Consider the following 16030-nt stretch of genomic DNA (forward strand, 5'->3'; position numbering starts at 1 on the left):
GGACCCTCAGTTTGCCAGAACCTCTGCAGCAATCCTTAATGGGCTAGGGTGTTTGCCTGGACACAACCCAGGAGTGTCCCTGCCCAGCTCTTCCTTGGTCACCATGGAGGTGGCTTCCTTTCAGGGCTAGTGGAGGATTGGACAAAGTTGAGGGACCTCCCTTTGCTGTATGGAAAGTGGGGTCTAGGCAGGCAAGGCCAGCCCCTTGCCTTGTGCTCCCTACCCCACATACACACTTGGCCATTGGCTGTGGAGTCTGACTCTGCTTTTTCTTGGGGGTAAGCATAAAACACCAAGCTCTGCTATAACTCCATTGTCCAGAGGGCCTGGGAGAACCGCCCCAAAACCCAGCTCCAGCTGCATTGATTCTGTGCTATTCCCAGGGCTGAGTCAGAGGCTGAGACTTAAGATTTATCCCTGAGTGTCCCTCCTGGCTGTCCCTTTTCACCTGCAGTGGGGGACAGAGGAACCTGTGTGCCAAAGCCCTGGGTACTTATCACAGAAACATTGATAGTTCAGCAGTTGTTTATTCTGGCCATTGTGGCCCAACTGGTCCAAAAAGAATAGGTGTGTGTGTAATGTATGTGTCCAAAGGGTGCAGGAATTATGGCCCACAGGGACAGGAATGCCTCAGGCAGGACAGCTGGGTCTTAGGCCCTGTTGGTTACTGCCCCACCGTTTTTTGGGGTGAGGCAAGGACTTGAGCCACTTGGTGTCTGCCCCCGTGATGCAGACTGAGCCCTATTGTGGAAGGGCTGGTTTCCCCTGCTCCAGGACCTAGAAAGGAGGGGGAGGACCCAGCTTCCTGCTGGGTATCACCAGGGGGACCTGGTGAGTGCTGGGCGGGAGAGTCCTGGGGTTCCAGGGTCTCTGTGCCATCGGGGTGCTCCACCCTCTCGAACAAGATGAGCATCTCGCAATGTGGGGTCTGCGGGAACAGGTCCACGGCCACAGCCTTGACTGGCCGGAAGGGAGTGCCCTTCACCCGGTTAGATGGGGCTCTGCAGAGACTATGGTGGGAAGGGAGCAGTCAAGGTCAGCCATGTGGCTGGGTCTCCTGTAGGGGGTATGAGGCTGGGTGCTGGCCCCATTTCACCCCAGAGCCCCCACCTCACACTCACTCGACAAAGTTGCCCATGGCCGCCCGGGGGTTGCAGGACACATACAGGAGACGCCTGAGATTCTCAGCTCTGCGGATGGCCAGGATCACTTTGGAATCTGAGGAGGCAGATTCCTCAAGAGAGGGTCCCCACCTCAAGGGGAGAACGGAGGCCCAGTGGGTCTGGACATCAGGCCTGAGGCTGTGCCACCTGGATGTCATTGCCCTCCTCTTCCCTGTGCCACCCCCAAGTGAGGCTACTCACGCAGGCCAGCACGGGGTGGGTCCAGGATGGCAATGAGCTGCTGGGAGGCCAGTTTGCTCACCAGGGCAGGCACCAGATCCTCGGCCTTCCCGCAGTGGAACTCGACGTTGCTCAACTCTGCAGGTGGCACAGCAACCCTGCTGGGACCTGGCCCTGTGCCTGCTGTCCTGAAGGCCCTGACCAGAGGTGCCTTGGGAAAACACTGGCCAGGCAGCGTGTTTGCCCTCCCCCAGGCACACTGGGTGCACATTAGGGGACGTGTTGTGCCTTCTGCATGGTCCCCACCCCCCTTCCTGCCCTAGAAGCATGTAGTGGGTTCCAGGGGCTATGCTGAGGTGCACAGCAGGGGTGACTGCCTGCTGTGTGGGGCCCCGGCTCTCACCATTGTTGTGGGCGTTCACCCGGGCATCCTCCACAGCCTCCTGGCACAACTCAATCCCCACGACTCTCTTCACCTTCTGGATCAAGGAAAGGGCACAGGCTGATGGTGCCCTCACTATCCCAGGACCTTCTTGGGGAGGAGAGGGTATGGGACAGGCTGGGGGTCATTGGGGGTGTGGTCACCAAGCGGTGACAACACAACGGTGGGGCAGGGAAAAGGCATCTTCAGCTGGGGCAGCAGGGCTTACCTGGGCCAGGGCCAGGCCGATGGTACCAGTGCCACAGCACACATCCAGCACTGTGCTCTCCGAGTCCAGCTGGGCCCAGTCCTGGATGACTGTGTAGAGCACCTCGGCAGCCGGGCTGTTCACCTGGAGGGTGGGCCAGCACCACCGCCCAAGTCAGCCTTCCCTCTGGCAGCCCCAGCCAAATGCCTTCGTCCCCTGGGGCACCCCCCTGCTCCAATGCCTGTGGCCTAGTCCCTGGCTCACTCACCCTCTTTCTTCATCTCCTGACCCCATCCCTCCCCACCTCTAACTACCTACAGACCCCAGGGCTAGGCCTGCCATTGCCCCACCACCCACAAGATGCTGGGCAACCTCACCCAGGGCCCTGGTTTTAAAAGCCACTTGATGCTGATCCCATTCCTCCCAACTTATGGTCTTCTAAGTGCTACATGTGTGGGATCACACCTCCCCCCGCACCCAGCAGCGTCAGGCATGAAACTTTACCAGAGCTCACACAAAAGCCTGGCTGTCACCTCATCTCCCACTCCCCACATGTGGTTTTTCCAACAGGGTCATCACAAAGGTTCAGTGAGTGCAAACCCCTACCCCACCGCCTTGGCGGCTCCCCTTGTCTGCGTACTCTCCCCCAGACCTCTGCATGCGAACAATTTGCTGCTGCCCTAGCCCATGTCCCAGTTATGCCCTGGTATCCCATCAGGCCTCCCTCCGTGTGTCTTTATGACCTCCCAGGGGACTCTGGGCTACCTGGAAGAAGGCATGAGGGGAGATCTGGAAAGTCAACCCCAGCAGGTCTTCGTGGATGTACCGGTCCCCAGCTACGTGCTCCAGGGGCAGGCCCTCTTGGCTGGGAGTCTTTCTGTGGGTTGTGGGGCCAGTCATTGTCACCAGCCCTCAAGAGGACCCACACCGTCCTCCCATCCAGGCTCCTTACCGCTGTCCCTCCTGCACGAAGTAGAGGCAGGTCACCCCACTGGCTTTGCCCGGCCCCCCTAGGAAGTACTGTGCCAACGAGGCCTTCAGCCCTGTCAGCTCCTCGGGGCTCAGTTTCTGGAGGAGGCAGTAGAAAAGGCCCCGTGAGGCTGTGTTGCACGCAGCCCACTCCGGCCAGGGCACCCTCCTAAACTGAGACCTGAGGATGGAAGTAGGCAATGGCCATGGCTTGGCTGCGGCGGCTGGTGCGCACAGTCAGCTGCTTCCAGTGGCCTGAGTACGTCTCTGGGTCATATGCCGAGTACGGAGTAGACCTGTGGGAGCCATGAGCAGCCCTGAGTCCCCAACATCTGCTGTCCAGCCTCCCTACTTCCTCCTTCAGCCACAATTGTAGGACCCTCCCCTCCCCCACCACTGGCAGGACCCAGGCTTTCTGCCACCAAGACCCGCTCAGAACACCTGGAGCCTCACCCCAGCCACAAATCCTCACCGGATAAACTCCTGGAAGGCCTTCACCACCTGCTTGGTGGCCTCAGGGATGTGCACGGTGTCAAAGGGGGCCGCAACAGCACATGTCCCGCCCTTGTACTTTCCCAGCCGGCAGCCGACAGTGTTGTCCTCCCCGTCCACCCCGACTCCCACCAGAAACTCACACTTGTTACGATACTCGGTCTGCAGGGTGGGCGGGAGGAGGCAGAGAGACACAGCTGACCTTACCCTGGAGCCCACCACTTGTGCATGGAGGGAACCAGTGAGTGAATGGGTGGGTGATGGCCATGTGCACGAGGCCCCAGACCCTCCACAGGACACGGCAGTCCCGGGGACAAGGCTGACAACAGTAGCAGTCTCAGGACCAACATGAGTAGTCAGTGCAAAGTGGGAGGAGGAATGGGTGAGGACAGCTTCTTCAAGGGCATGGGGTGAAGGTCTGTGGGCCTGACCTGTTGGGGTGATGGCATGATCCCTTCCAGTGGGCAGCAGGCTTTGTTGTGCTTGTGCCTCTGCGAGAGCAGCCAGGGCAGCAGGGCACGGTTGGTTTTCCCAATTTCCCTAGAGTGAGGCGGGGCTAGGGTTAGACCCAGCCCACTGCCGCCAACCCATCTCCAGGTACTCTGCAAATGCCCAGGTGCCTGGCCTCTCCCCTCGGGCCTCATTGTCCCCACTGATAACACAAGGGTCTTATTGGCTAGCTCCCCAAGAGCCTGTGCAGACGCCGAGGGTGTCTGTACAGAGCACAGGTAGGACTGAGCAGGCATGGAGCTGAACAGAGTTCAGTGTCAAGGGTGTGACGCATCCACACTCACTTGGCGAGCTTCTGCAGCACCTGTTCACACTCAAGCCGCTTCCGATCAAGTTGTTCCGCATAGGGCACAGTCCAAAGAGGGGTCACTACATCAGCCACACATGTGGCTGGCGTCTCCCCCTCATCCTCACGCTGTCTCTTCCTGGCCATGGGATCCGCCTTCGGCTTGGCCAGGCGCACGCTGAGAGGGCGGCCCTTCCAAAGGGCACCGTGCAGCACACGCAAGGCCTTGTCCCGCTCAGCAGCACTGCGGAATGTCACAAAGGCGCAAGGAGGTTGGCCAAAGAGTTTGGTTTTATGGGGCTGCAGGCCAAAACGTCCCAGAAAGCGCCGGACATCACTGAAGCTGGCGTGGCGTGGCACGTTCTGCAGCTCCAACTTGAAGATCTCCGAAGTGAACAAGTCGTCCCTGATGTAGTTGTAGAGCCCAGGCTGAGGCCCTGACTCAGCAGGTGCCCCAGTCCCCTGCTCTTCCTTCTTCTCCTCCTGAGGGGCTGGGGCTACAGAGATGCCCAGGGCACTGCTGCAGTCCTGGCCGCAGCCCTCCATTGTCCCCAGGCCCTGGGTAAAGACAAGCAAGGGCTTGGATGATGGCTGGACTCTGGGTCCTCAACGCCCAGGCTTCCTCGCCCCCTCCCCCCACATCCAGACCTCCAGTAGTGCAACCTACATCCAGCCCCACCCCTTTCCATCCATCTCAGCTTCCACTCCCTTCCTCTCCTATCTCAACCCTCATCCTCAGGGGTCTCCCACCACACCCCCGCCTTCATGTCCTCCAATTAAGTCAGCCATCTCTGCCCCGCGTCTCTCGCCAACATCTCCCTTCAATGTACCTCATTGTCGAGCTTGTCATTCATTGTCCCGTCCGTCCGCTGCAGGACTCAGAGCCCCACGAGAGCCGCCTCACCCTGGGCCTGGCGCACGGGAAGTTCTCAAAGCGCGGGTTTAGCGCCCCGAGGCCGCTCCCACCCAGGCTTCAACCCGGGGGCGGGGTTCGAACCGTCGGCACTCAGGTCCCGGTCGCAGGCGTGAGATGCACGGCCCGCCAGCCAGAGGCCCGCGCCAGCTACTCGCCTCGTCGGTCGCTATCCCGACAGTCAGTGCGTGCAAGCCAGGCGCTGCGTCTTTATCATTTTGGCTTCGGATACGTCATCATTGAGCGCCAGCTCCGACGCCAGAGTCTGGCTGCCGCTTTCGCGAGCACGAGGACCGCCCGGGGCCGTGGGGCGGAAGTGCGCGCGAGGGCCGCCGGGAGCGCACGCTCTCCTGACTGCCAAGAGGGCCCCGGGCATGCGCCACGGGCATTTTGGCGGGAAGCGCGGGGCGGGCCGGACAATGAGAATGTCCGTCGCCTGAGCCAATAAAGCTACACTGGTTTTGAATCGCGGCGCGTTTCCCGCCGCTGGGGTCAGGGGTCAGGGTTCGGGTCGCGGGGCGGAGGGAAGAGCGGGCGGGCGGGAGGCGCCGGCGCCAGACACAGAGTGGGGGAGCTACGAGTAGCCGCCGAGAGGCCCCGGAGCCAGCGACGACTAAGCCAGCCGAGCCGCCGCCGCCGCGCCGCCATGGCGGCCACCAAGGTGCGGCTGGGCCCGGGCGGGTACTGGGTGGGGGCTGGGGGCCCGAGGCGGCTATCGGCGGCCACGTGGGCGGCCCGCGCAGTCGCCGCCAACCCCCGCTGGCCTGCGGTCTCGGAGCTTGCGGGTCTCTGTGGCGCGTCGCCGTGGCGCGTCTCCAGGGCTCAGGGTCGGGTGGGCAGAGTGCAGCCCTGGGGCTGGAGACGTTTGGGGCTAAGATGCACGGGACCTGGGGGCTCGGGCCCGGGGGCTGCGGGACGCCCGCGCGACCTTGGGGCGGCCCCAATGCCCAAGCTCCTTGGTCTCGTGTTCACTTCACTGCACGCCTAGGACGCAGGGCTGGCGGCTGGTTTACTCCCACTCGGCCCACTTTCGGGCTTTCCAACAAGACTTGCATCCCTTCCTTCTGTCGTCTACGCAGCACTTCATTCATTCTGTCCTAGTCTCGAACCGCCACAGGCCTCTGCGGCGGAAGCTCTTGCGTTCCAGCAGGGTCCTGGACGCGCCGACCCAGGGTGGGGGCGGCTTTGTTGGCACCGGGTGTCCGCTCTGCTGAGCTGGCCGCGGCAGAGCCGCAGTGCTGTCCCACGAAGGAAAGCAGCGAAGGGCTTATCTTTTCCTTTTCGGCTTGAGTCTGGTAATGGAGTGTACAGATTTCTTACAGTTTTATAGATTACCAAGCCAAGTATTCTATACTAGCTGAACCTAAAATAACATCCTTTGTGCTCTATAATTCTCTAAACTGGACCAGTATTTTATGGCTCTTATTTGTACGATTCCTTTGGATTTAATTTACGAACCAAGATAAAGTTGCTGACAGAACTGGGGTTTCCTCTTAAAAACTGGCTGTCGCAACTTTTTCTTCTAGTAAGCAAGCGCACGCATTTTTGCCAACCAGTAAAAAGTCAAAGGGTTGCTTTTGCTTTAAGGGTAACGTTGTCATCTTCGGCCCATTGTGTCTTTTATAGTCCACGCTTGGCAGTATTGTTACCACGTTTTACAGATGAGAACGCTGAGGCTCAAGGAAATGGGGCCGTTTTTCCCAGGCCGCTGGGTTGGTAGGTGGCTGAGTTTTAGGAGCCCCAGTCAGATGTGATTGATGCATCTGGGGTGGGTGCTGAAGCTCAGCGCGTCTCACTGTGCTGGACAGACGTGCAGACTTTCCTAGTGTGAAAGGCTGTGGCCTTCATTTCTTGCTTTGGGGTGAGGCCGTTAGGGATGGCCAGTTAGGGCTCACTGCCATCGGTCACCTCTGCACATCTTCCACAGGACATCCATGAGGACCACGACACCTCCACTGAGAATGCAGATGAGTCCAACCACGACCCCCAGTTTGAGCCTATAGTTTCTCTTCCTGAGCAAGAAATTAAAACGCTGGAAGAAGATGAAGAGGAGCTTTTCAAAATGTAAGCTGATCTTGCTTCAGAAAGAGATCTGTTTGGTTTAAGACGGAAATTGTGGTTTTAGTGGGTGCTAAAGTCTTGGCCTGAGCTTTAATTGGCCCTAGGCTGAAGAAAGGCCTGGAATTATGTGATGGCTAATCCCATGTGGAAATCAAGGCTGCTGGTAGAATCCACTCATTAGGTACTACCTTCTTACTGGGTGCCCTGCTGCCCCATGGCTGTTGCTGTGGGGGACACAGGCACTCCCTTGGTGTCCTGTCCCTGCTCCTCTGCCTGCAGAGGTGCATCAGCTGCCCCAAGCCCCGCCCACTCCCATGTTCTCTTTCCTTCTGTTGAGTCGGGAGTCTCTACCATTATTGTTATTGTTCGTCTTTCACTACTGTCTTCTTTTTTTATTTTTTGCCATAGATTTTGGCAGTCTGAAGCTTGTGAATCCCTGATTTCATTGTTTTTAATGCACAAGATTGTGCTGGGTGTTACGGAGAAAAGTGGGTGGTGGTGTAGTTACTGAGATTACTTTTTAAAAGTTATTCTGAATGTGCTTCTTGGCCCCTTCAGTGAGAAGCTGTAGGGCCAGTGTTTTGTTTTGTTCTTTAATTGTTTTGTTTTGTTTGGGGGGGGGGTGGCGTTGTTTTGAAGCGGTGCCACTAGCAACGTGTTACTGAGATGTCTGACAAAGTGGTGCCTGGGGCCTGTGGGCTAAGCTCAGAATCGCAGGAAATGCTGCAAGTCAGTGGGAATAGGTTATAGTGTTGCCCCTGCCCCCCGTCAGACCTATCCTAAATACCGGATTATGGTTTAAGTGCTTTTCCTTGGATGGGGGCAGGGGAGCAGAAGCAACCACCAGCACTGGGAGCCCTCCCTCTAAGGTGGGGAGCCGGGGAGACCACCTTCCCACAACCCCCAAGGGCCTGGGAAAGGAGAATTGCATGTTCCCCTTTGGTTTCAGAAGATGGTGGGCGTTTCCCTGAAGACATTTGTTCTCCAGGGCTCTGCTTGGCCCAGAAATGAAGCTGCAGCTAGGGGCTGGCTCCTCCCAAGAGTGGGGACTGCTGGTGGCGCTGCTGCTGTCACCTCCTTGTCCCTGCGGGGGTGGGGGTGCTCCTGGTGTCTTGGTCACAAGCCCTGCCTGAGGGAAGTGAGGCCAGCAGGTCTGGCCTTTGTGTCTGGGCCCGCAGGGCTCTAGGTCAAAGTCCCAGAGGTGTCCTTGTGAGAATGTGCTGCCCCTGGGGCCCTGTAGGGCACCAGGAAGGCACTCCCAGTGGGCTCAGGTGAGCTGCTTTGTTGAAGGATCAGGTCTTTCTGTTAGAAAGTGTTGTGACTGTAGAAGTCTTTTTATTCTTTTTACCAAGTTAAAACTTGGAATTTATTTTTTAACTCTTTTGGTGGCATTTTGGCTTACAGTTTTTAGAATAAAATGATAGTCATTTGTTTAATGCTCAGAAAATAACTGTTTTTCCCAAGTAAGTGTTGGAGTTATCTGTTACCTTTTCCGTGTATCTAAGCTCATAACAGCTTTTCTTGAAGGCGGGCAAAGCTGTTCCGATTTGCTTCAGAGAACGATCTCCCGGAATGGAAGGAACGAGGCACCGGCGACGTCAAGCTGCTGAAGCATAAGGAAAAAGGGACCATTCGCCTCCTCATGAGGAGGGACAAGACCTTGAAGATATGCGCCAACCACTATAGTAGGTGACCTCTCGGGCGTGTGTTTTCATTCCAAGTCCCCGCACTCTGCATTGGGACAGCTTCAGACCTTTGGGCAGCCTGCTCTCGGGGCTGCGCTGGGAACCCAGGAGCGTACTGGTACATGGAGTGCTTGCTCACAGTGTGTTTTTTTAATTTAAAATAGGAAATGAGTTTTCCCAGCGTGCCTCAGAACTCAGAGCAGACCTGCAGAGAAGCTTACCGCGCACAGGGGTGTGGAGTCTGGGCAGGCGGGACCAAGGGGGCTGGATGCAGAGCCCCGGTGTGGGCTCGGGACCGGGCTCCGCCTGAGGGCGTGTGAGTGCATCTGTGTGTGCTCGTGTGCATCTGTGTGGGGGGCGCCTGGGCGGCAGCCTTCCACCCTTCGGTGTGTTCTGTCCCCACAGAGTGTCCCCTGAGGGGGATTTGGGATTGGAATGGGGTGGGAGAAGGTGGCTGCCCCTTAGGCGCTTGTGAAGCTTCATAGGAGTGGGTGGGGCTGCTGGAGGCCCTTGGGTACGTGGGGTTCCGTAGCCCTGGGCTCAGTGGGGTGTGGGGTTCCAGGGGTAGCTGCTTAGGGCCTGGGCTGTGAGGAGGTGACAGGAAGCTCATCAGTCCTTTGACTGCTGGCCTGTCATGCAGTGCTTTGAGTACGTGTGTCTTCGGAAGCAGCGTGTCCTGGGTTTTGTCCCTGATCCCAGGCCGCGCTGCATTTCTGGTGTCGTGTGTGTCTGCCAGGCAGGTCCCTTTGTCTGTCTGTGCCCACGGGGTGATTGCTGGCGGGAACTGGAGCGGAACGACCCTCAAGGATAGATGGGCTTGCAGGGGCCCTGTGGGCCGGAAGGTCCTCTCTCTACCACAGTTGCTTCTGCCCTGGTCCTTGCCCACTAGCCCAGTTTGAATTGCTTCCTCAGGGGTCTTCCTGACACCTGTGGGTTTTTTAGAGCCTTGCCAGGTTGCTGGGTCACTTCCATGTGAGTTGCAAGTGGGTTCTGGCCCTGGCACACACCATAGGCCCGTGGTGGACCAGGGGTTTGGTGGCGGGAGAAGGCCGTGCACACCCTGTACGCCACACGGGCTTGCGGGGCGTCCGAGTGGGGGCTGGGTGGCCATGGTGATGTGCTGCCCAGTGGCAGAGATCTCCATGCCCCAGAGTCCTCTGCCACTGGCGTAGTGCTGGGCATGGTGCTGGGGAGCTGGTCTTCCTTGTTCCCCTTGGGCTTGCGTAGAGCCTGAGGAGATGGGGTAGGTTTGCTTATTCCAGGCCCCCGTGGCTGTGTCTTCCACGGCGTGTGACCGTGTCGCGAGGGTCTCGGCACCCACTCTGGTAGCCTCGTGCCTCCTTGCTGGTCTCCCTGGACAGTGTGAGGCTGAGATTAGTTGTGTTGGTTTGACTGTGCATCTTTCTGGGTGATCACCCCACTTCCCAGCTTCTAGCCGTCTGCTGACCCCCACCTCCCAGTGGGCCAGGTCCCCACTGGTGTGGCCGAGTGTGGCCACAGCCATGTGATGGTCGCCCTTCACAGGAAGGGCTGGGTCTGCTTGGCATTGTGCCCTCGTCTGTCCCGGGTCTGGGGGATGGGTGTGATCAGCTGCATTGGCTTTGGAGCCCATGTCTGCTTTGGGATTAGAAACTGTCAATAAGGTGTCCTCACAGTCAAGGAGTAGGTCACCCTGTTCCCAAATTTAGGGTGGTTCTGGTTTAAAGAGAAAGTGGGCATTTTCAAAAGAGGTTTGGGTAAATTCCAGATTGTCCCAAATCATCCCTGTTTTGACCAAAGTGGGGTGTTGGGTTGGTGGCCAGGACTGCAGTCACGGGGGGTGGCTGGGGTAGTAAGCTGGCTGCATGGCAGTGGGCATTGTCCTCACAGCGCTTCTCCTGCAGTTACGCCAATGATGGAGCTGAAGCCAAACGCAGGCAGTGACCGTGCCTGGGTCTGGAACACCCATGCCGACTTTGCCGATGAGCGCCCCAAGCCGGAGCTGCTGGCCATCCGCTTCCTCAACGCTGAGAGTAAGCAGGAGGGTGGGCCAGCCTCTGGGCGGGCCTGACTGCGCTGCCTGGTTTACAGTGTGGCAGTGCCATTGCTCTTTGGGGAGAGGGAACAGTAACTGGGAAGCTGTCCTGGGGACTGTTTCTGCCCTGCTGTCTGGTGGCCCCTCAAGGAAGGGATCTAAGTGCAGTCAAGCTGTGCGCCCTTGAGGCCACCCCCAGACGGAGTCCACGAGCAGTGCTTTCCCCTCTTAACCTCAAAGGACGCTGTGCCAGCTGGTTTCCCCTCACCATCACCTGGGTGCCAGCAGGGCTGTGCCCAGTGGGCCTTGGGGGACTTGGGTGGGTGCTGGGGTCCAGCGGCCAAGTAGCTCACCATCTGGTGCTGAGTGGACCTCACTTCTGCTCTAGGAACAGGGCCTGCCCAGCGTCTACTTTCAACATGAGTGGAGGTCAGAGTGCCTGAGGAGGAGGGCCCAGGCCCTTGGTTGCATGCAGCCACTGCACTGTGCTGCTGTGCCCAAATCGTCTCAGAGTCAGATGGAAGGAGACGGCCCAGCATGGCCACTAGCCTTGGCAGGGACCCAGGAAACAGTCACTACGCGGTCTAGGCAGCAGTGGGCCGGGGCTGCGCTAGACGCCCTGCTTGTCATTAGGTCAGAGTGACCGTGAGACGGGCCCCCTGGGTCCTGGCTCTTCACACTCATTGGGCTTGTCCCCTTCGCTGCTCAGGTTCTGAGGGAGTCTCTCTTCTTTCCACAGATGCACAGAAATTCAAGACAAAGTTTGAAGAGTGCAGGAAAGAGATCGAAGAGAGAGAAAAGAAAGGTGATGTGGTATTGGTGGGTGGGGGCCTGCTTGCAGACTCACTCTGCACCTGGCTGCAGTCCCAGGCAGGTGCTTTTTTCGTCTGCCACAGAAACATTCCAGAGTACTGGGACTGCCTTGACCTGTCAAGGGTAACGCAGCTGCCCTGGGACACAGTGCTTTCTGGGGAGGGAGCTGGCCGTCCAAGCCCAAAGTGCATGCTCACTGGTCTGGCCTTGTGGCACTTGGGCAGGTTAAGTCACGGTGTCTGGCTAGAGCCCTACAGAGGCTGAATGGGCTTCGAGAGGTCCTCATGGTCACTTGCTTATTCAGGGCCTGACAGTGGCCGCCATAGCAAGTGACCAGACGTGACTGAGCAGACTGCCCGAGGTCCCAGGCACGAGTGTATGTTTATTCAGGTGGCTCCGGGGGTGCCCGGTGGAACAGCCTGTCCCGTGGGCAGCGTGTGCTAGGCTCACACAGGGCAGGTGCATCTGGCTACGGCGCAGGCCGGGGAGAGAGGCGCTTCTCTGCTTTCTTACTGTGTTCCTGTGTTTTAGGAGGATCGGGCAAAAACGACAATGCCGAGAAAGTGACTGAAAAGCTAGAAGCGCTTTCAGTGAAGGAGGAGAGCAAGGAGTCCGAAGACGAGGAGACCAAGGAAAAAGCTGAGGAGAAGCAATAAGTCCTCTGCCCTTGTTTTCTGTTCCTTCCTTTCTTTTCCTTTTTTTAAAAAAAATTGCCCTGCCCCTTATCGGTTCGTTTTTATTCTGTTTTGTTTTTACAAGGGACTTTATATAAAGAACTGAATTCTAGCATTCAGGTGTTTTTTTTTTCTAATTTTTTGCCCTATTGAAGATGACTTCAGAAAATCCATTCCCCAGTCATGAAAATGTACTGTGCTAACTTTCTTTTCCATAGTGGAAACACTTATTTATAGTCATCAAAAACAGTGAATAAACTACACATTGGAAACCTTCACGGAGGGCAGGACCGTGTGTGCGCCGGCCCTGTGCTGGCTCCAGGGTGTGGGGCGGCACTCTGGCTCTGACCCCGTTGGTCGTGCTTGTTCTGTCCTGGGCTTGGGGCTGCTGTGGGGCTGTTGACCAGCTGGTGCTAGTGGGGCAGCTGGGCTGGGGGAGACCAGTGCTGGGTGCTCTGCCTCCCGAAGGCCTTATGTGCCTTTGCCCTGTGGTGAGGAGTGGGGAGGACGTTTTTTTTTTTTTTTTCTTTCTTTGCCTTTGGGGAAGTGAAAGGAAGACCACCAGATTCCTTGGCTTTGGTACAAGAAGGCCAAGCAGACCTCCATCCAGGCTTTGGCCAAGGCCGTTTTTGCTCAGCCCTCAGCCAGGGACGGACCAGTCCCACAGCCTACATATCCAGTTTGTGGCAGCGCATCAGCAGGGCTTGGCCCCACTGCCACCATCATCGAAGACCACTCCATCCTCTTTCTCCCAACGTCTCCATCTGGGTGGAATCTCAGATACCTGCAATAGCTTTAAATAAAGGATGCTTTCAAGAATGCAAGTGGGTTAGTGCCATTTGGGGGTTTGGCTTGTAGATGGGGTGCCTCTGTTGACATCTTATGTAGGGGAGAAGGGTTTTCTGTGTGCTGGCAGACTTTTGAAAGCATGTGGCCTCACCTGTGATGGTGTGTTCCCCGGGAGGTGACCTCTGAGGAGCTGTGTGGCCTCCCCACCTTCCAGTGGGGGAGGAGCAAATGTGGACTGGCCCAGAGTAGATACACTCATGCCTCCTGTGGCAGTTTGCCATTAACACCTCCCAGAGCTGCTTTACAGTGTCATGATGTCTGCTAGCGGGGCCCTGTGTGTCCTGTGACGATTGTCCAGTTTAAACTTGTGTCCCTGGTCAGTCTGGGGGATGCACCTCTAAAGGGGAGCCACTTTGGTTTTAAAACTGGAGATGTCACTGGCCAGCTTTGTGTGTCCCGGCAGCCCCAGGCCCCATGGCACAGGCCAACATCGGTGCGACGGGTTTTCCCAGCCCAGGAGGGACACTGAGACTTGGACATCTCACCCTGCTTGAACTGGAATGGTGATGCTGTGAAGGGCAGATGTCTCTTCCCTGTGAGGCCTCTGTCGGGTGCATTGTGTGGAGGGTCCCAGAGGCTTGCTCTGGGGAAGGGTGGTCAGACACCTCTTTCAGCATAGAATGGATGTTTAACATTGTTCTGGGCCCCGGGAAAGGAAAACTCCCCACTTCATGTAAAACCCCAGGCTGACTTCTCTTGGGTAGGAAGATGTACCTCCAAGCTGGGAAGGCCCCTTAGAATTGCTGGAGCTGTGCTGTGACCAGGCACCTGGAAACATGCAGCTGTTACCAGCACGTGCAGAATGTGCTGCAACGGGAGACGCAAGTGCAGGAAAGGGTGCAGTAGGGTTCCTTCCACCCTACAACCCCCGCCCCCAGCCAGTGTATTTTCAGGTGGGCTACCCTGGGCACAAGTATTGGGGATGAAGAGATGTGAGATGACCTATGACCTTTTCATTCCTGTGGGGGTGTTGGGGAAGGTGTGCTTTCATTTTTCTGGGAACCTAATTCCTTGGGTGGAGTATTTCTGCGCTGTGGCCTCACTGGGTCCATCCCACCCGGGGCCCCCTCTGCTCAGGCAGTCTGCAGGCACCTCAGCAAAGAGGCGTGAGTGTCCTTTCTTCCTATGACCAGCATTCGGCACTCCACAGCTTTCAGCTGACCTGGCACCCTGCACAGAGCAGAGCCCCGCTCTGGGTGTGGTGGGTGAGTCGGGAGGAGCCTCTCCTGAGCAGTGGGTCCGTGTCTGGGCTGTTACCAGAGGAAGGGTGGTGGTGTTTCATGAACAGGGCTGCACAAAGGCAAGAACAAGGGTGAAGCTGGTTTGGCTGGAGTGGTGTCTCCTGTCCCGAGGGCCTGTTTGTAATGTTAGGCCACCATTGGGCTGTTATCTCAGCCACGAGGAGGGGTCTGCTCCAGGTGGGGCCTGTTCTTTGTTCACCTTTACATTCTGAATCCACCCAGCTGCCCCAGACCCCCTCTCAGAGCTAGTCCCCCATGCTCTGGGCCTCTGGAGTGGGCAGAGGCTACAACTGGGTGTTGTGGGAGAAAGCACATCACGGTATCTGTTGTCAAGCTGCCTTAACGCCGCGGTCTGGCCCCCATCCCGGGTTAGCAGCTCACAGCCCGCAGCTCACAGCCCGCAGCCTTCGAAGCTGGGGCCTTAAGAAGGCCCACCTACCGGCAAGGAGGGGCCTCCAGGCCAAGAAACCCCAGGGTCTCTGGCAGCTTGGCCTGAGGACATGGCCGCTCTGTCGCGTGCGGCCACGGATGGAGACACTTGCTGGTGCTCACTGGAGAGGCTGTGGAGCTTGATCAAAGTTCCTGCCTCCCAGAGCCGCTGCGCACGCTGCCCCGCTGGTCCCGCCCACCCCTCTCCGGCTCCACAAGCCTGCTGGTCCACCTTAAGCAGCGTCGGCGCGGGCGGGGGGGATTTCCTGCCGGAGGTGGGCCTGACCACGGCCCTATCCCACGCAGGGGCAGGGTGCCCGGTGCTTCCTGAGGGGCGCTCCACCCTGCCCAGGGGAGGCTAAGGGTCTCGCACGGCCTTGGGTCTTTCACCCACTCATACTCCCAAGCCTGTAGCTTGGGCCAGGAGACAGAGGGACCAGTTCCCCATTGCCCTTACCCTGCCCGCTAGCTGTGCTTGCTCTTGCCGAGTGGCCAGAGGGCTGTGAGGTGGGAAGGGGATAAACAACCAAGGTGTCCTTACACAAATCCCAACCCCTCGTGAATACCGGAGTGGGAGGAGCTCCAGATGAGAGGGGCCTGGCACTATGGAGAACAGCGTGGAGTAGGACCATCAGCCTGCCCGCAGGGACACGCTGCTCCGAGGTGTTTAGGGACAGGTCTGTGCAGAGGCCTAAGAGGGGACTGACATGCCACAGCACTAGAGCCTGTGGGCTGGGAACAGGGTGCCTGGCGTCCTCTACGATGTTCACCTGGTGGGCAGGGCCTGCAGTGTGCTACGGCTGCGTGTTTCGGAGAGCCGTAGGCAATCGCCTGGCTAGAGCAACAAGGCGAGGAGTGTGGCCCGTTTTCCGCGAGTCTGAGCGCGGGGCAGAAGGCCGACCAGGTTCAGCCAAGTGCGCAAGCGCATGCGCGCGCGGGTCTGGGCGCTCTGGGGTCCCAGGCTTGGGTGGGCTCCGGAATCCCGTGTCGGAAGGAGGGAGTGTTGGGACTGGCGTTTTCACCGAGTCCTTGACCCCGCCCCCTCTCCGCCCAGCCCCGCCCCCTCTCCGCCCAGCCCCTCGCCCCTCGCCGCCGGGTCCACCTTAAGGGGCGCGCTGACAT

At 58.1% G+C, this 16030-nt stretch overlaps 2 protein-coding genes and 1 non-coding gene across 4 annotated transcripts; 2 read left to right on the forward strand and 1 right to left on the reverse strand.

Moving 5' to 3' along the window:
- Positions 1-25: 25 nt before the first annotated feature.
- TRMT2A (tRNA methyltransferase 2 homolog A) lies at positions 26-5359 on the reverse strand. 2 transcript variants are annotated; one of them, XM_024557492.4, is made up of 12 exons: positions 5060-5356; positions 4228-4787; positions 3865-3973; positions 3414-3595; positions 3123-3237; positions 2925-3040; positions 2738-2849; positions 1994-2116; positions 1747-1822; positions 1365-1481; positions 1122-1218; positions 26-1010 (listed from the first exon to the last, which is right to left on the reverse strand). In XM_024557492.4, exons 1-12 carry the CDS (start codon positions 5081-5083, stop codon positions 665-667), a joined length of 1977 nt encoding a protein of 658 aa, XP_024413260.2. In that variant the 5' UTR covers positions 5084-5356; the 3' UTR covers positions 26-664. The 2 variants fall into 2 exon arrangements, with proteins under 2 accessions (XP_024413260.2, XP_053784686.1); XM_053928711.2 differs by having other exon boundaries at positions 842-1010; positions 1122-1190; positions 5060-5359.
- A 268-nt stretch (positions 5360-5627) lies between these two features.
- RANBP1 (RAN binding protein 1) lies at positions 5628-12667 on the forward strand. Its single transcript, XM_053928714.2, has 6 exons — positions 5628-5803; positions 7070-7206; positions 8731-8888; positions 10772-10900; positions 11642-11707; positions 12247-12667. Exons 1-6 carry the CDS (start codon positions 5789-5791, stop codon positions 12369-12371), a joined length of 630 nt encoding a protein of 209 aa, XP_053784689.1. The 5' UTR covers positions 5628-5788; the 3' UTR covers positions 12372-12667.
- Positions 11740-11865, forward strand: LOC112301975 (small nucleolar RNA SNORA77). Its single transcript, XR_002974528.1, has one exon. It is a non-coding gene; the product is annotated as a small nucleolar RNA SNORA77 (small nucleolar RNA).
- Positions 12668-16030: the final 3363 nt, after the last annotated feature.

The sequence above is a fragment of the Desmodus rotundus genome, chromosome 7 (genome assembly GCF_022682495.2).
Source record: "Desmodus rotundus isolate HL8 chromosome 7, HLdesRot8A.1, whole genome shotgun sequence".
Classification (NCBI taxonomy): Eukaryota; Metazoa; Chordata; class Mammalia; order Chiroptera; family Phyllostomidae; genus Desmodus; species Desmodus rotundus.

Excerpts from the sequence above, each read along its gene's own strand:
- RANBP1 (XM_053928714.2), top strand. Across the intron at positions 8,889-10,771 it reads GATATGCGCCAACCACTATA|TTACGCCAATGATGGAGCTG; the intron begins GTAGGTGACCTC and ends CTTCTCCTGCAG. Across the intron at positions 11,708-12,246 it reads CGAAGAGAGAGAAAAGAAAG|GAGGATCGGGCAAAAACGAC; the intron begins GTGATGTGGTAT and ends CCTGTGTTTTAG.
- TRMT2A (XM_024557492.4), bottom strand. The coding sequence starts at position 5,083 with ATGAATGACAAGCTCGACAATGAG. Across the intron at positions 3,596-3,864 it reads TCATGCCATCACCCCAACAG|ACCGAGTATCGTAACAAGTG; the intron begins GTCAGGCCCACA and ends CCCACCCTGCAG. Across the intron at positions 1,482-1,746 it reads GGTGAACGCCCACAACAATG|AGTTGAGCAACGTCGAGTTC; the intron begins GTGAGAGCCGGG and ends TGCCACCTGCAG.